The sequence below is a fragment of the Antennarius striatus genome, chromosome 16, assembly GCF_040054535.1.
Source record: "Antennarius striatus isolate MH-2024 chromosome 16, ASM4005453v1, whole genome shotgun sequence".
NCBI lineage: Eukaryota > Metazoa > Chordata > Actinopteri > Lophiiformes > Antennariidae > Antennarius > Antennarius striatus.
The window spans coordinates 18,989,805-19,009,586 of NC_090791.1; the positions used below are offsets into that span (position 1 = coordinate 18,989,805).

Consider the following 19,782-nt stretch of genomic DNA (forward strand, 5'->3'; position numbering starts at 1 on the left):
AGGAGCAGGAGAAAGCGTGACGTAGGCCGTCAGCTGTTCTTGTTTATCTTCCGCTCGTCTTTCTTTGCCTCCACACCCGGCCCGGCCCGTAACTCCTCCACAGCCGACCCGAACCGGGAGGTTTCCGTCTCTGGACACGGTCTCCGGCTCTTCTACCCTCACGCCTCACGAAAGTCTTCTTTTCTCTCACGTTGGAGCCGTTTGACGCCGACATCGACCGAAGAGGCGCCTCCGATCCCAGGCCTCCATTCCAGGGTGGGGGGAGGAAAGGACGGCTCTGGGACTCGGGATGGAGGAGACGGGAGGCGCTGGCCTACTGGACGAACCCGGACTCCGGTTCGGCTGCGCCTCGTTCAACCAAGATTCCACGTAAGCAGGGAGGCAGATTCTAAGAATTATTAGTCCTGCTGAATCTTAAACATACATGTGTCTTATTTATTTAATCTATCTATCTATCTATCTATCTATCTATCTATCTATCTATCTATCTATCTATCTATCTATCTATCTATCTATCTATCTCTCTCTTTGTTTGTTTTCATGAAGGAATCGCATCCACTGAAAATTCTAACCAATTCAACAGGAAAATTATTTTAATTTAATTGGACACAGGACCATATGTGTTGGACAACAACACATATGGTTTCAGAACTATTATACACTTACAAAGGTCGAAGAAGGAGAGGAGGAAAGTGTGTTCGTAGGAAGAGAGAGAAGAGGAACACCAAGAGAATAGTACTGAGAGTAGGGATGTTGAATGTTGGAACTAAGACAGGAAAAAGTAGAGAGTTGGTTGACATGATGCAGAGGAGGAAGGTAGACATACTGTGTGTGCAGGAGACCAGGTGGAAAGGTAGTAAGTCCAGAAGTTTAGGAGCAGGGTTCAAGTTGTTCTATCATGGTGTAGATAGGAAGAGTTATGGAGTAGGAATTATCTTGAAGGGGGAGTTTGTTAGGAATGTCCTTGAGGTAGAGAGAGTGTTAGATAGAGTGATGAGTCTGAAGCTAGAAATCAAAGGTCTAACGTTCGATGTTGGTAGTGGTATGCTCCACAGGTAGGATGTGAGCTGGAGGAGAAGGAGAAATTCTGGTTGGACTTTGATGAAGTGATGCAGAGCAAACCTAGAAGTGAAAGAGTTGTCATTGGAGCAGACTTCAACGGACATGTTGGTGCAGGAAACAGAGATGAGGAGGTGGTGATGAGCAGGTTTGGTATCCAGGAGAGGAATGCAGAAGGACAGATGGTGGTTGACTTTGCAAAAAGGATGGAAATGTCTGTAGTGAATACTTTCTTCCAGAAGAGGCAGGAACATAGGGTGACCTATAAGAGTGGTGGTAGGAGCACACAGGTAAACTATCTCTTGTGTAGACGGTGTAACCTGAAAGAGATCAGTGACTGAAAAGTGGTGGTAGGTGAGAGTGTAGCCAAACAGCATAGGATGGTGGTTTGTAGGATGACTCTGGTGGTGAGGAAGATCAAGAGAACTAAGACAGAGCAGAGGACAAAATGGTGGAAGCCGAAAAAGGAAGAGTGTTGCATGACTTTCAGGAAGGAGTTAAGACAGGCTCTGGGTGGGCAGGAGGTGCTCCCAGGTGACTGGACAACTAAAGCTAATGTGATCAGAGAGACAGGTAGGAGAGTACTTGGTGTGTCATCTGGAAGGAAAGTAGATAAGGAGACTTGGTGGTGGAATGAGGAAGTACAGGAGTGTATACAGAGAAAGAGGTTAGCTAAGAAGAAGTGGGACACTGAGAGGACTGAGGAGAGTAGACAGGAGTACAGGGAGATGCAGCGTAAGGTGAAGGTAGAGGTAGCAAAGGCCAAACAAGTGGCTTATGATGACTTGTATGCTAGGTTGGACAGTAAGGAGGGAGAGACTGATCTATACAAGTTGGCAAGACAGAGAGACAGAGATGGGAAAGACGTGCAGCAGGTTAGGGTGATTAAGGACAGGGATGGAAGTCTATTGACAGGTGCTAGTAGTGTGATGGGAAGATGGAAAGAGTACTTTGAAGAGTTGATGAACGAGGAAAATGAGAGGAAACAAACACTAGAAGAGGTGACTGCTGTGGACCAAGAAATAGCAAAGATTAGTCAGGATGGAGTGAGGAGGGCATTGAAGAGGATGAAGCTGGAAAGGCATTCACTCCTGATGATATACCTGTGGAGGTATGGACGTGTCTAGGAGAGGTGGCAGTAGAGTTTCTGACTGGGTTGTTCAACAGGATCTTAGATAGTGAGAAGATGCCTCCCAAATAGAGGTTATCTTTGGGAGTGACCAGGAAGGATAGGATCAGGAATGAGTACATCAAAGGGACAGCACATGTTAGAGGTTTTGGAGATAAAGTCAGAGAGGCCAGACTGAGATGGTTTGGACATGTCCAGAGGAGAGATAGTGAATATATTGGTAGAAGAATGCTGAGTTTTGAACTGCCATGCAGGAGGCCTAGAGGAAGACCAAAGAGGAGGTTTATGGATGTAGTGAAAGAGGACATGAAGGTAGTTGGTGTGAGAGAAGAGGATGCAGAAGACAGGGTTAGATGGAGGCAACTTAAGGGAAAAGCCAAAGGGAAAAAAAAAAGATTCACTAACTAATAATTATATGTTAGACACCTCCCTCCCCCCATCACAGGCAAGGTGGACTGTAACAACTGAAGACAATATCATCCTCTCTGTCAATAAATAATTAAATAAACCAACTGCCACTAAAAACCACACTGGTGTGGGTGCCCATGGTGCCCGAGTGGTAATCCAGTTTTATTTACGTCAGAATATCCCACCATTACCTTTGAGAATGAAGAAATGTGGCAGCATTTGAGTAAACGTCAGAAGAAGCAACAACTGATCCTTCCATCCCTCCATCCTCTTGAAGAAGGTGCAGACCTAAATTGTCTCGTCTGCAGCCACTTATATGCCTTGTGGGTCACGGTTCTGCTGGAGTCTATCCCAGCTGGCTATGGGCGAAAGTTGGGGTACACCATGGATGAGACGCCAACTCATCGCATGGTTACATGAATCAAAACACTCATGCTCACACTCACACCTACAGACAATTTGGCGTGACCAGTTCAGGCAAACTGCATGTCTTGTTGGAGGTGGGAGGAAGCCAGAAATGACATGTGGATTAAGAAGCATAATTCTTCTTGTAATAGATACATAGAATAGCAAATTAATCTTAATATGTATTCAAATGTTGATTTTCAGCTTGTCTTGATGTGTATTTTTCCTGAACCTCCGAAGGGAGTTCGAGTTTCCTCGGCACATTGAGTCATTCTTTACTTCTGATCTTAAAACACATCCACTTGATAGTCTGTCCATCACAGCTGGTCAGATTGCATCAATGTGTAAGGACTGTTAATTATACTGTGTGCGTGTGTGTATTTCAGGTCACTGGCTTTGGGAACAAATACTGGCTACAAGCTCTTTTCTCTGACGACGGTGGACAAACTGGACTGTATTCATGAAAGTGGTCAGTATGAAGCCTTGTTGTCAGTTCATTCCTTCTTATCCATAGCTAACTGCTCCCCAGGAAACTAACAATCTCCATAACAGCCTAGATGACTATCAGAGTTTCCCCAAGTTCACCCCCGGAGGCAAGAACTGAAAGAGAATGTGCCCTGGCAACCAACTTTGACTTTTTAATTTCACGGGAATCTTTTCAAACAAAGTGATAACAATGGGAGGATGACTTAAGGAAGCGCTTTTATTGCAGAACCCCATACTTAACTTCACTGAAAGAAGCTACTGCAAATAAATAGTTAAAATACAGTAATCAAATAAATTAGGACAGTTTATTAATAAATAAATTCCGTATAAAAATGTATAGAATTATAGAATACTGCAGTCACTATTAATGACTACACAGTCGTGCAAAGTAGATTTAACACTTCAGAAACACAAAAAAAAAAATGAACATGCATACCTTCTCTGAGAGGGTAGAGTGCTGTGGGTCACTGTGTTCCTACAGTGGAGACCAGCACCTCATAGAACATCCACTGGACTCAGATACAGTATCTGTTCCGCTGCTTTCAACATACCCAGTTCACCTGAATATACTGTACAGCTTCATTCCTTAGTTCCTTTCATATGACCACACAACTGCTTTCTGTGGATCTTTTCACAGCAGCTCAGATTTAGACAATTAGTACTTAAATAGGTAAAGCAACAATAAAACTGTTTTCAAACTAGTTTAATTTAACATTTGCAACTTAAATGGATCACATGAGGCCTTGATTCTGAAGCGCAGTGCTATCCAAACACAGATCAACCATCGTCCATTACAGAACTAAATGACTGTGACAGCATGAGTCTGATACAACAGCATTGATGTCACTCTCGAAAATATTTGATATTATTAAATTACCATATCTTAAGTTAATTCATGATTGAACTCCTGACATTTTGACATGGGCTAATTGTAATTAATGTTCTGTGTTCTCTACGCACCCAGTCCAGGTTCATAAAGTGAAGTAGTTTGGAGAAAATCAGTTGTCCAGATAAATTCTAAAGTACATGACAAGCTGCAGCAAAGTGTCACTGTATGTACCAGTTTGTAAAGGGATGTAAGTTTAAAGTATTTGGATGATGCGAACTCCAATCAATACATCTTTAATATGTAAGAAACAGAATTAACTGTATAGTGGGTTATGACATGTGTTTGTGTTTTCTGTCAGTAATGCACCCTTTTAGCTCAAAATAACACAGTATAATGAAAAACAACTAAAAACAGTCATCAGAATTAAAAACAACTTAAAAATAGAGAGAAAACACAATAAAAAAAGAAGAGAAAAACAGCCCAAAAATAAGCATGTATAAACATCCCTCCTACCTGTGGCACTGAGCCCGGTCACATGTCTGCTGCCTGTTGTCCTCCAGCAGGGACTCCAGATATCTACATCATGGAACGTCTGTTTTCGAGCAGTCTCATCGTCATGGTGAGGACCAGTGTGCCACAGCGCATGAACATCTACCACTTCAAGAAGGGGACAGAAATCTGCAACTACAGCTACCCAGACAGGATTCTGGGTGTCAAGCTTAACAGACAGGTGAGCCCCCCTGTCTCACAGCCATTTAGAACTGAAGTCGTTAGACACAAATGCACTAAACATGCCCGTTGGGAATTACTTGTTTGATTTGCCTAAGCTTTCACTTGTTGTCTATTGGAAGCAGTTGGTCAGAAAATTTTCTAGCCATGGACCACGACGTCCAACGAACTGGTTGCAAATTTCTCATGCAACAGTCATACTTTTTTCTTGCATTATCAAGATTGAGGTAACTTAAGTCCCAGTCCCTGTTTCTGTCCCTGATTTTACTGTACAGACAAACAGATAGATAGATACTTTATTAATCCCGGAAGAAATTGCACATATCCGCTGCTCAGGCATTACATAATGAATAAATACTGGATAAACACCAGGAGAAAAAAAAACACTGACACCAAAGGACATACCACAAGACATACACTACACTAACAGACACATGTAGCATTAACAGGACATATACTAAACTATAACTAAAATCTAAACAGAACAAAATTAAATAAAATAAAATAACATAAATAAAAATAAAAAGTGCAAGTGAAAATTAGCAGGAGGCCCACATGGGGGGTAAGGTACACCCTTCTTACAATGTAAGGCGTCACTAATATCACAGCATCTATCTATCTATCTATCTATCTATCTATCTATCTATCTATCTATCTATCTATCTATCTATCTATCTATCTATCTATCTATCTATCTATCTATCTATCTATCTATCTAATATCACAACTATCTAATATCTATCTCACAATGGTCAAAAATATAAGGCGTCACTATCTAATATCACAACATCACAACACCTTGGCCCCACTACACTGCAGCACAGGCTGACATCCCATCCCCTCCATTCAACATTCAACCGCATGCTGACCTCGCCACCTCCCCCCCGCTCCTCCTGAGAGAGTCATTGTACCCCCTGATGGCACGAAGGAGGACCTCAGCCTCTCTGTGGAGGCGCTGTGTGACAGCAGTCTGCCGCTGAAGGTGCTCCTCTGCTGGGAGAAGGTGGTGTGTAGGGGGGGGGGCTGGTGTTGTTCATGATGGCCCTTACTTTGGACATGGTCCTGCTCTCCAGAAGCGTCTCCAGAGTCCAGGCTCAGTCCAACCACTGAGCCCGCTCTGCGGATGAGTCTGTTCAGATGGTCCATATCTCGTTTTCTGGCCCCCCTACCCCAACACACAATGGCGTATGACAGCACACTGAAGACTACAGACTGATTAAACATGAGAAGGAGCTTAGGACAGATGTTGAAGGAGGCCAGCCTCCTCAGGAAGTTCATCCTGCTCTGCCCCTTCTTGTACACACAGATCTGACTTTTGTGAGCTTCATTTATAAGCAACACTCAGAATGACTTACTTGTCAAACTCTTTTTGATATAGAGCCCAGCAGTACGCTAACATAGTCATGAAAGCATACGAGAAATAGATGAAATACGTAAATCTTAATATTTGGTCAGCACTGCCGAACATTACAGCTGATTGAACTTTTACTTCGACTCTGTCTGAAGGTACGACAGAGATTATCATCTCATTAATGTCAGAAATAAACAATTCATTAAAATATAGTTCTATTAAAAACATAATGCAAGACATGCAAGTTATGTCACAACAAGATGGTTGGTCAGCTCAGCCTAATTTTAAAGCTTTACTCAAAGTTCTGTGAGCTTTGACTGAATTCACTGATGTGAATCAGAGGAGACGTTAGTTGGGGTTTGTTGACCTTACTTAAAGGACCAATAATCTGCCTTTTCTTGTAGAGGCTTGTCGTGTGCCTTGAAGAGTCCATTTATATCCACAACATCAAGGACATGAAGCTGCTCAAGACTCTCCTCAACACTCCATCCAACCCCTCAGGTAAGATATTATTATATAGCTCTGAAGTAGTTTTAATTAGGAGTGGTCCAGGACAGCTAAATTCCTATATGATGTTATTTATTATATGTACTGTATATACAAATGTCATGTGACAAACTTGAAACGTCTGTCCATTTTCTAGAAGACGAGGCGACCGTATTCACATTCTCTATTGGTCAGATGCTGCTTTCACCACCCCTTTTATTTACACTTGCTTGTATGTACACTGTGAAACTGGGATGATTTATGAGTTGATAGTTACATGCATGTCACCACTGGTATGATTGCATTTGTAAGATGAGGTCAAGCCAGGTAACGGAAGATAGAGTCGGTGTTTGAGTTTGTGAAGATTCCCAGTCATCCAGGTCATGGTAGATCTGTGTTCACTGAACTGGACTTAGTGGCTGAAGACATTTGGCTACGTTTGAGTTCTTAAAGTCTGGTTGATTTTATTAAAAAGAAAAATGTTGTGTGCTTAACTGAGAGTTGTAAATTGAGAAAATGCCAGGAAGGGGTCAAAGACCACTGACACTACCTGACCCTCAGAGAGAGCAAGTTTTTAAAAAAAATATTTTGCTTATGGGGAATAAAAAAATCAATGACATTGTTCAAACACAAAAATTGCACTGCCCCACTGATAGGAACACTGCCCCATTAAAAGAGCATGGGATTCAGCAATACTGTACTTCTTATATCAAAACACACCTATTAATACTGAAGGGATGAAGTACAGCCGTTTGTGCTTTGTGACTAACTTTACAGCTACATTGTGCTCTTCATTACACATCTAGCAAAATGGAGCTGACACCTATCAATAAACTATTAAATATAGCATTTAAATGAATGTCTCATTCATTTCAAAAGTTAGACTCAAATGCAGAGAAAACCATCAGTCGAGGGCAGGGAAGTGCAGTTCAGTAATTCAATGGGAAAAAAATACACAAGAAAAACAAAGTCCAACAGGTGCATGAACGAAGAAAAAACACAAGACTACATACAGCGAAAGTCCAGGATAGAATGGGGTAAAAGGCAGATCATAAAATATGTGATCAAACAGATGGACTGACAAGGAATCACAGACACTACAAGCACAAAGTGAGGAGACAATAACAGGGGGCACAGGGAGCAGACAACCACCACATGTGGCACAAGGAGCAGAGAGCTGCTCCAGGAAAACAAAACCCATCGGAAGAAAAGTCAATTACATGAACACAGATAAGGGGAAGCACAAGACGGCACAGAAGAATATTGCTATGAAATGAAACAGGAAGTAGACACTAAAATACAAAACCTCAACACCATTTAGCAGCAGTATATCAATGAGCAGTTTGGCACACAGAACAGTGGCACTTCATTGTCTGCACATTTTGCGTCATCTTTCTTGAATATCCAAGTGGTTTAGCAGGGTTAGTTTTATTAGGTAATTTTCCCTTTGTCTAACAATGCTTACAATTGTCTTCAAGTGTTCATGATGAAGTTGGTCGTTCTCTTCTGTCTCAGGTCTCTGTGCTCTGTCTATTAATCATTCCAACTCCTACCTGACCTACCCTGGCAGTGCCACCGTTGGGGAAATCATACTGTATGATGCTAACAGTTTGGTAAGAAAACATGTCATTACAGAACACTTTGAACTCTCTACTGTAATTTATTCAGTTATGTTAAAAATAATGGCAGTCTGTTTAAAAAATTTAGTAAAACCCAAAATCCTTATAATGGTTTTTATTTCCATGCATTGGGAACACTGCACATTATATTCTAAATCAAAACATGAAGAAAAAAGCAGAAATTCTTTCATTACTGTACAGAAAATGAAGAAAAATGAACATTGGGCTGTTCAAAAAAATAGCAGAGTCTGCATTTACTTTACAAATTCAAATATTTACTGTATAAACTGAAAAATATCCAGAATTCAGCATTCCTATGAATCACTAAACTAATATATAGTTGTATAGCCACTGTTTCTGAGAACCGCTTCACATCTGTGTTGCAAGGAGTCGACCAACTTCTGGCATCTGTGAACAGGTATTCTAGCCCAGGATGATTTGACAATGTTCCATAATTCCTCTGCATTTCTTGGTTTTGCCTCAGGAACAGCATTTTTAATGTCACCCCACAAGTTTTCTATCGGATTAAGGTCCGAGGATTGGGCTGGCCACTGCATGACTTTAATTTTGTTGGTCTGGAGCGAAGAAGCTGCTCGCTTACTGGTGTGTTTGGGGTCGTTGTCTTGTTGAAACACCCATTTCAAGGGCATTTCCTCTTCAGCATAAGGCAACATAACCTCTTCAAGTATTTTGATGCATCCAAACTGATCCATGATCCCTGGTATGCGATAAATAGGCCCGACACCATAGTAAGAGAAACATCCCCATACCATGATGCTTGCACCACCATGCTTCACTGTCTTCAGAGTGTACTGTGGCTTGAATTCAGTGTTTGGGGGTCGTCTGAAAAACTCTCTGCGGCTCTTAAACCCAAAGAGAACAATCTTACTCTCATCCATCCACAAAATGTTTCTCCATTTCTCTTTTGACCAGCCAATGTGTTCTTTGGCAAATTGTATCCTCTTCAGCACATGTCTTTTTTGTAACAGTGGGACTTTGCGGGGGCTTCTTGCTGATAGATTAGCTTCACACAGGCGTCTTCTAATTGTCACAGTACTCACAGGTGACTTCAGACTGTCTTTGATCATCCTGGAGTTGATCATTGGCTGAGTTTTCTATTCTTTAATCCATTCCAATGGTAGTCTTCTGTTTTCTTCCACGTCTCTCTGATTTTGCTTTCTATTTTAAAGCATTGGAGATCATTTTAGCCGAGCAGCCCATCATTTTCTGCACTTCTTTATACGTTTTCCCTTCACTAATCAACATTTTAATCAAAGTACATTTTTCTTCTGAACAACATCTGGAATGACCCATTATTCTCAAGTTTTCAGAGAGAAATGCATGAGCAACATGTGCTGGCTTCATCCTTAAATAAGGGCCACCTGATTGACACCTGTTTTTTCACAGATTGAATGACTTCACTAATTGAACTCCACAGTATTTTTTTAACATGCCCCTTCAATTCATTATTCAATTACACAGACTCGGGAGCATACATATCATGAATATTGGCTCTTTTGGTTTTCTATGACCCTACTACAGCAACTGGTAAATTATTTGCCATGCAGTAATATAATTTCTACCAAAAACAGGTTATTCATGTTGACTGCTATTATTTTGAACACAACTGTGTATATATATATATATATATATATATATATATATATATATATATATATATATATATACTATTTTCATCCCCTAAGGAAAATTAAGAGCACACTATAGTAATTAGTCAGTCAAATGCAATCATATATGTAAATCTCTTCATCCACTCATCCAGAGTTGGGTAGTGGGGGAAGCAGCTTCAACAGGGAGCCCCAAACTTCCCTTTCCCCGGCCACATCAGCCAGCTCTGTCTGGGGGATCATAAGGCGTTCCCAGGCCAATGTTGAGATATTATTCCTCCACCTGGTCCGGAGTCTGCCTCAAGGTCTCCTCCCTGCTGGACGTGGCAGGAACACCTCCCTAAGGAGGCGCCCTGTTGGCATCCGCACCAAATGCCCAAACCACCAACTGAATCCTTTCGACACAAAGGATCAGTGGCTCTACTCTGAACCTCTCATGAAAAGCATTTTTTCTCACCCTATCTCTAAGGGAGACACTGGGTAGGAACAAAGATTGAACAGTAAACTCTATCCAGAGTCTTCCATCGCCCAACTTATGACCCAACTAATGAGAATCCTTGTGTTCGAAAATCATGTTGTTATGGATGATCCATAACTACTACAGAAGTCAAATGACATAACGCTGCTGGGTTTAGATCACTGATCAGTGGTAGACCGGTCGGTAGGGTGGGTCGACCAATGTTTCAAGATTGGCGAGGCGCCCTTGAGCGAGGCACCGTCTCCCTGACAAGCTGCTCATTTGGGGCACACCAAAAAAGGAGCTTCCCACAACTTTACCTCCCAGTGCATCAGGGAGGCCATTCCTCCATCACTGCCAACGTATGCAATTAAGTCGACCAGGAACACAATGCAGTCCCCCTACAGGAATCCCTTTTAGGACCCCATGTAGGGACCCCAAGAAGGCTAAATACTCTGATTGCTATTTGGTGCATATGCACAAGCAATAGTCATACACCCCCCCCCCCCGCGCTCTCCCCCAGCCTTAAGACATAGGGACATAGGGAGATGACCCTTCCTTCCATCCACAGGGTAAACTCCAACACTGCTGTGCACAGCCGGGGGCTTGTGTGTATCCCCACACCTGCCCTGTGCCCTAAGTACCTGTATGACCCCAGAGCCCTTGTGCTACCAGTCATAACAACGATACCAGCAAATCATAAAATTACGTAGAATCATAGTAATATAGTAAGAAGGATAGATGAGAGGATGGGAAAGTGCTGAGCAATCGTCTGTGGTCACCAAATGCAAAACCATTCCATTTATTTTGGGTTTTCTTCCACTCAACTTCACCTTTTGCCATTTTTATACTGTAATGATCCCCATGGGGAACTTATTTTTCCACTTTTCTATTCCACAAACTGTAACGCACAAATGCATTCACACACACACACACACACACACACACACACACACACACACACACACACACACACACACACACACACACACACATTGGAAAAGAAAGACTTTTTGGTCCACACTGGTCTTGAACCAGACTGAGCTACTGCCAGTCTCATTTGCACCAGCAGGTGAAATTGATTCACAATTTTTTTTTATACCACTGCATATTTAGAATTGAGAAATTATTGCGATGTTTTTGTTTTCAATTATTTGAAATGCAATCTGACTAAATATATCACTCATAGTTTTTATAACATTGCCATACTCTCAGGTGACATAACTAAATACGTTTACTGTCTTCTTCTTTGTTCTTAAAGAATACAGTTCTGACGATCCCGGCTCATGACAGTCCTTTGGCAGCTCTCACCTTTAACACTTCAGCCACCAAACTTGCCAGTGCCTCTGAGAGGGTAAGAAACATATTTTCCAACTCTGACTCAGATCAAAGTTTTCATTTAGCTTCAGAAATGAGAGCAGTTAATCTCTGTAGCAATACCTTGAGAGTGATGATTATTTAGGTTTATTCTTGACCCTTAATGACACGATTAGATGAAGAAGTATGTTTATTTATGGGAACAAAATCAGAAGCTAGGGTTCAATTCTGATTCAATGTGTTTTTGATAGTCAAGGTCAATTCTTAGGATTAATTCTTGAAATATATTTTAAAGGTGGTGACCAATTGGCCAATAGTAACTATAGTTTAGACTAGGAAAAATAATAAGCCAAATGCTTTACTTGCAGGCCTGGCATTCTGTTTCAATGCTGAGATGCTTGTAGAGGTAGTAATAGGGGAAAAACAGGCATTGTAAAATGATGGTGTGTGGCCCACGTAGGAGTATAAACATAGCAAGAGCAACAAGTAGTCGATTATTTGAAGAACTATCACAGATGATGACCACTTACTGAGGAGATATACAAATGTGCAGACAGTCCTTTGGGTCTGTCTATATCCTTTGACTGCCTCAGGAGTCCCCTTTGAAGGCCTCCTTCTTCAGAATGTGTAATGAACGTACACACGAAGGCAGAATCTTAGGTTGATCCACATTCTACAAATCAAAGAGGTCAAAGAAAAAAAAATGTCTTGGGACAGTTGTGCAATGCCTGATTGAAATATGGTTTAAAAAACTAGCCATGACAAGTCAATACTTCAGGAAAGAAAGGACAAATTAATCACCTAATTTCTAAACTATCTAATAACGGTAATTGGGGGCGGCAGTGGCTCGGCGGTAGAGCAGAAGTCTTCAGACCAGACATCGCCCAGACATCGGCGGTTCGAATCCCACTCCCGCCAGACATCCTTGGAGCTTGAGCTGACAGTGGGAGGTGCCAGCTCACCTCCAGGCCACTGCCGAGGCGCCCTTGAGCAAGGCGCCATCTCCCCCCACAAGCTGCTCATTTGGGGCGCACCCCAAAGTCGCGACCCTTCACTCTGCCTCCCCATGTACTAACAATTGTACTAACTGCATGCCAACAGGCCCCTAGTGTGTTGTGTTTGTTCAGGGGCCTGTACACAACTTTGTATGCATGGTTTGACATATATATAGACATGTAAAGAGTGTAAAGATAATTTCCCCGTAGGGGATCAGTAAAAGTTGACTTCTTCTAATTAAAAGATTCTTCAACAATGTAAGATCACAAACAAAATAAGATCAGGAAAAAAAGGACCAGTCCCTCAGGGGTTTTCTTTCTATTTGGCTGACCTGGTCAGCTTGGACATCTAGGAAACCAAAAAATAACATGACCTGACTGCACTTGATGGAATTTGATCATGTTATTGACAGGTGGAGAGAAAACAGAATGGTAAGAGGTAGAAAAACAAATGATAAGCAAATCACAGCACCTGGAAATCGCAAGTGTGACTTTTCTTTTCTGAGTTCCAGCCAGGCTAACTTTATAGTTTTGCGAGGAACTTAGCCAGTAGCTGGTTTTTATCAATTTAAAGGCACTTCGTCTTTCAGCAGCAAATGAGCACCATTGCTTGGTGAGATGATGTAGCCTCATGCATGCTTACAAACAAACTAATGACACAGGCCTGGATGATGGATGGACATGGGTCTGATATGGCCTATAGGCAGTGAAAATACTCAACCACTGATATTAAAACAGAAAGTTGTTGGTCAATGTTTCTACGTAGTACTCAGCAAACAATGTGCTTGATGGGTGTAACTACACTTTTACCACTATAATATGAAATGCATTGGTTGGAGATCAACAATAACACATGCTGTGTGCCAGCTTGTGCCTGCAAGAGATAGAGCTAATGCCAAACCTCCACAGTTGTTTAAGAAACAGCTGTAAAGTTAGTGTGTGACCGACTACCTGTCTTTTACAGGGCACAGTAATACGAGTGTTTTCCATTCCTGAAGGCCAGCGGCTGTTTGAGTTTCGCAGAGGCATGAAGAGGTCAGAGATCAAACACATCTCATCAACTTCACACAGAGAACACAGCTGTTTTCTTCCAGTATTGTTTCTTTTCCTCTGTCTGTAGGTACGTGAATATAAGCTCCTTATCCTTCAGTCCTGATGGTCACTTCCTCTGTGCATCCAGCAACACAGAGACAGTGCATATCTTTAAACTTGAACAACTGGTACCAAGGTGCGCACACACACACACACACACACACGCGTGCGCATTGTCACCACAAGTAAAATTAGTTGCAAGTGGCATTAATTTGCTTGTTTTCTGACTGCAGTGGACAAGAGGATGCCACCTGGACATCCTATGTGAGCAAGATATTCTCAGCAGCCAGCAGCTACATTCCAACTCAAGTGTCCGGCATGATGAGCCAGGACCGGGCCTTTGCTACCGTTCACCTCCTCACATCTGGACAGAGGAACATCTGCACCCTGGCTATGTGAGGTTCTCTGACTTGAATAGTTATGTGTGTGTGACAGAAGACGTTTTGACTTTGACAGTCATATTCTTGGGCGGGACCACACTGAATGGTTTTGATTTATCCAAAATAACCGGTCTCACCCAATGTGGTGTTTCAGGATCCAGAAGCTTCCACGGCTCCTCGTGGCCACGGCTGATGGCCAGCTATTCATCTACAATGTGAATCCACTGGACGGAGGGGAATGCGTGCTGGCTCACAAACACAGGTGAGTACGACACGTTGATGTTTGCTGGGCTGTCGTGCTTGTATCATTTAGACAGTGATCGTTTCATCCCAAAACTTTAACCTTTGTAGTGTTTTTGCATTCCATGTACGGCAGAAAATACTTTTCAGAAACTGAAACTGCAAACTTTTGAAATGGCTTGAAATGCACGCACGCACACACACACACACACACACAGACAGAGAGAAAGTTAATACCACTCTCAAACCAAAAAATGATAAACAGCCACTTAATGGAAAGCCAGCAACAGATAGTCAAGAATAAAAGAGATATTCACAACTCAATCAGTTTTTAGCACAAATCAATAAGTACATTTATCTTGTTTTACAAAGGTCACAAAAAGTTGTGACTCACTATAATTTTTCTTTGTTTTGCCTCATGTGTCGTAGGTAGCAGCTGAGCACTGTGTGCACGGTTATAGTCAGGGTGAACTCACAAAAAGACTACAACTCAAGTACATTCAATTATCTGTTTTTATACACATTTTTACGTATCTTTGTGATTCTCTCTAAGGCTTTTTAATGTTGATGACTTCATGGGTTCAGAAGGCTCAGAGACCACAGGGCCACAGACTTGCCCATCCTATGCTGCAACTGCTGCTTTACCATCCTCTGGCCCTGTCAGTGCGACCCTCACAGGTTTGTTGCCCCAGGTTTTTAATTATATCTGCATTTAGCAGGAAGAGTTTGACACTGGACCACCAAAGACATGGCTAATACCCAGTCTGAATAAGATCATAGCACTTGTTGTATCATCAGTTTTTTTTAATATTCTTTTCTAATAAATGGAATTTGGTGACAAATTCCTGAAAGAGTTACCGTACCATTCCATGAAACCGTATGAAACAGTCATCCATACGCGAAGTAGATATGCTTCAAATGTTTGCCTTGCATGTTCATATGGAACGCACTCAAGACTTGAGCTGTGTAAAAAAGTTGTCTTGTATATTCTAACATGTCTGTCTGCTGGTCTGTAGAAAAGAAAATGTTTTGTCACCTGTTTTTGTTTTTTGTTTTTTTACACAGGCTACTCTGAAGATGTTGGGGCAAAGAAGGGCGAAGTCATTCCAGAGCATGAGTTTGCTGCTGGACCTGTGTGTCTTGCCGATGAAAATGAGTTTCCTCCTGTGAGCATCCACAAGAGCTAACTGTCAGTTTACATATACAGTATTTTATTAGGGGTACTTAGGCAAAAACTCTTATGCTATACAAGTGTACCAGGCGATGTCTGAGCCGGTGTGACTATAACGTCACCTGGGGCAGCCAAGCTGTTCGGGAACACGGGAAGTTTAATTAGAAATGGGCTGCTGGAGCATGAAATAAATGAACAAGGGTGGAAAAGCCATAAACTTGTTGGAATGTTATAGATGTTATCATCCTAGAAAGGCGATATATTCGAAGAATGTCAGCCTTATGGAGGCTTTGAAGAACCCTGCAAAGAAACAGCTCAGTGTTCAAACATCCGTAACCCAACAATGCATCCACAAGTATCGATTGATGAGTACAATAACAAGGCTGTAGCCAGGGGGAGCCTAGTGGACCTGACAACTGGTCACAGCAATCATGGTGACTAAGATGACTAGGCAAATCGTTCACTGCAAGAGCAGGGCACAGAAAGGAATTGGCATTAACGCCAGAGAAGCAAAGTACCAGCTCCTGGTCAGCAGAGCGGGACAGACAGTCTGTCAATGCCACACATGGATACTGAAATGTCTGGAACTGTATAAGATCAACAGGACACTAAGAGCCTTCATCAAGAATTCAATGGGAATGTGGAAGACAAACATAAAGGCCGACTTGAGCCAATTACTGAACTTACTGTCAAATGTTTTATATAACAAGAAGGTTCTGCCTGACCACCTCAGACAGATCATCATGAAGAGTGGCAACATCAAAACTGATAACAGTTGAATAAATATCCTTAATTTTTACTAATGTGTTGCAAACACTGGGTGATACACAAAGAAAATCAACCTATAGCAAACTATTTCATTATAAAAATCATGCTGTGTCTTTATCCTTAAAGGTAAATACCAGCATACAACACACAAACATCCTTCTACAAAAGCTAGTGAATGCCCAATTTTCACAAATGGGACAATCTGATGGGCTTGTGAATGCAATACTAATATTTTTGTCTGTCTTGCCCAGATTATTTTTCACCATCTCCTAAGGACAGGAATTTATGAATTTAATTAAAAGAAATGTCAGATAGTTTAGTTATCTATTTAGAGTTGCTTCCTGGACCAACTCCTGAAACATTTTGGTTGATTTCTGTGTTGTACTGAAATTTCTATTCAGACTGTGTGTATTACATCTGTAATCTGAGATTTGACAAACTGTGTATACGATGGACACACAATTAATGAGGTTCTTCATGTCTTTTGGTAGATTAATTGGTGCCGCGATGGGACCGGAGGTGGAAAGGCAAGATGCTCGTGAGGGAGTAGAAGGACAACTGGATGGACGGACACACCGATGAGTGATGGCAAATGAGATAAAGTAAAAAAGTTACAATTCCATTTTCAAATATTTCATATTAACAAACTCAGACTGTTGTGATAAAGAATTGGAAACCAAATAGTAATAACAATTTTTTTTAATGACATTTAGTTTAAAGTTCTCTACTCATTTTGTCACATCACAAGTTGTACCTTTAAAATTCCACAAAACTTACTGGTGCATTTCAAAACATCAGCTATGAACTTATTTATACTATAAAAATTGGAAATGCTGTTGACAAAAAAAATCAAATATCTCATGTTATTTTATTCATTTTTTACAATGATGCAGAACTGAATCATTTTAAATATTGTATAATACTTAATGGAAATAAATATTTCTGTATATGCCTCCTGGATAAATTTTGGAAGGTGACCATGTACTGTATGCTTGTTGGTACCTCATCATGTGTAAGAGTAAAGCAGGTTGCTCTTTGCAGAAGACTAAAACAAGTGAAAGAAACAAATAAACATGCAGGGGAGAAGCTATGCAAAGCAAAGAGTGTGTCCCATTTTATTTGACATATTTCATAATTAATTTGTTAGAAGTGTTGATAGATAAGGTTGGAATAATCAACATGTCAATGCATATGTGTAAAAGCCAAATGTTTAATGTGCCAGAGTCACATATTTAAATCAATTATTAAAAATGTATTACAAATCATCCTTCCATCTTCTTCCACTTATCCGTAGTCGGGTCGCGGTGGCAGCAGCTTCAACAGGGAGCCCCAAACTTCCCTTTTCCCAGCGGCATCCACCAGCTCTGACTGGGGGATCCCAAGGAATTCCCAGGCCAGTGTTGAGATGGTGGTGCCAGGAACACCTCCCTAGGGAGGCGCCCTGGAGGCATCCGCACCAGATACCCAAACCACCTCAGCTGACTCCACACAAAGGAGCAGTGGCTTTACTTCATAAGCCAGTGTTTATCACCCTATCTCCAGGGAGACACCAGCTGCCCACCTGAGAAAACCCATTCCGGCCGCTTGTATCCACAAACTAGTTCATTCAGTCATGATCCATCACTCATGATCACAGGTGAGGGTAGGAACACAGACTGAACGGTAGATGGAGACCTCTTTGTTGCAACAGTGCGGTCTCACGTTCCATTATTCCCTCACTTGTGGGAAGCCAGTGAGTGTCGCTGCCAAACCAAACTAATGGTAAATACAGTTCATGAATATGTACTGTAGTTCATGTAATTATATTGAATATCCCATTATCATTTTACTGACTATGTAATCTGAACCATTTACAAATAGAAACTTTGTCATTTTTTATTGGAAAAAATATGACTGTCTTTTCAAACCTGCTTGTTTAAATGAATTTGCTTAATAATACGTCCACTAGAATAGGCCAAAATGACCAAAACTGAATGAGAATCGTGTATAAAAAACATGTGAATGTCAATATTTCTAAAGTGTTATTATGATCCGTATCTATATTCATAACTATTTATTTTGATCTACCTTACTCTGATAGTTCAAAAGAAATATTAACATTTTTGAATGATTGTTGGTGAAGATATATTGCTGCAGTTTTTTAATCAGAACAGTAGCGCTCTTTCATTTGGCCTGTATCTGTCTGGAAACTATTGTGCTTAACCCTAAACCCTAACCTTCCCCTCCACAATGGAGTGGGTGGGTTAGGTAGATAGGGGCAAGTGGTATGGCTTAAGGCAGAGTTGGGATTGGGCCTAAATCCTGGAAGGACGTCCCCAAAAACCATCTTCTGCATTAACAATCACTGTAGGCTAAATTGAATTCCACACAGTTGCTTTCATAGTGTGAAATAAGTACAATCACTGTCAAACCACCAACATGGCATTTTTATGCCAGTAAAAGAAGCAGTACTGTATTGGTTCCAATCATTCTACTTATGGTCCATTCAAAGAAGAATCATAAAACCATTCATTTTTCAGATGTTTTTCTGTATTAATACTAGAAGCAAAGGGAGAAACCAAGACAGAGCTATTCTTATGTGTGTTGACTGATCGATAACAAACTTTCTGGTGTTAGAAAGCAGCAAAAACATTTCTGGACTTCATAAACCTCCTGGATTAGAGGTGGAACATTTTCAGATGTCTTTGAGCCTCAGCAGGATGAGAATGTTTCTGAAAATATTTTAGGTATAGAACAGAGAGTGAAAAACCTCACAATTATTGTAATTGGTATACCTTGAAGAACTGTAGGCTTTCTTTGACTTAAAGTCTAAAAGTCCTGTGTCTTTATGGATTGGATGTCCTCATTTCTGCTGATGCCATTCAAATGTAAACTATTGCATCCTGAAATATTTGGAATCAGTTTTGTAATGAAACCCGTGTAGACCAACAATCACTCCTAAAGCTTTTTATTCCATCATTTCATTACAGTATGTGTTTCCTTCATCAGTTCGGCCCTGAAGCTGCTTCAAACATTACACAACACAAGATATAGCAAAACCATTATTACCAGATGTAAGTTCACACCCAGACCCATCCAGAGTGTACCCCACCTCTCCCCCGTAGCCAGCTGGGATGGCTTCCAGCCTAACCCACTACCCGTATGTTGGAAAGCAGATAAAGACGAGGCAGTTGCGGCCATCTCGTCTTCAAGATAACTGAATGAATTAGTTGTCGATCTCTCACTATTAACCT

At 41.2% G+C, this 19,782-nt stretch overlaps 1 protein-coding gene across 3 annotated transcripts; it reads left to right on the top strand.

Annotated features, from left to right (window-relative positions):
* Positions 1–30: 30 nt before the first annotated feature.
* Positions 31–17,814, top strand: wipi1 (WD repeat domain, phosphoinositide interacting 1). 3 transcript variants are annotated; one of them, XM_068337659.1, is made up of 13 exons: positions 31–369; positions 3,388–3,470; positions 4,880–5,046; positions 6,801–6,897; positions 8,398–8,495; positions 11,848–11,940; positions 13,863–13,933; positions 14,019–14,126; positions 14,224–14,385; positions 14,525–14,632; positions 15,164–15,288; positions 15,676–15,776; positions 17,041–17,814. In XM_068337659.1, exons 1-13 carry the CDS (start codon positions 290–292, stop codon positions 17,089–17,091), a joined length of 1,344 nt encoding a protein of 447 aa, XP_068193760.1. In that variant the 5' UTR covers positions 31–289; the 3' UTR covers positions 17,092–17,814. The 3 variants fall into 3 exon arrangements, with proteins under 3 accessions (XP_068193760.1, XP_068193761.1, XP_068193758.1); XM_068337660.1 differs by having other exon boundaries at positions 32–369; positions 4,877–5,046; positions 15,676–15,799; XM_068337657.1 differs by having other exon boundaries at positions 32–369; positions 4,877–5,046.
* The last annotated feature ends 1,968 nt before the right edge of the window (positions 17,815–19,782 follow it).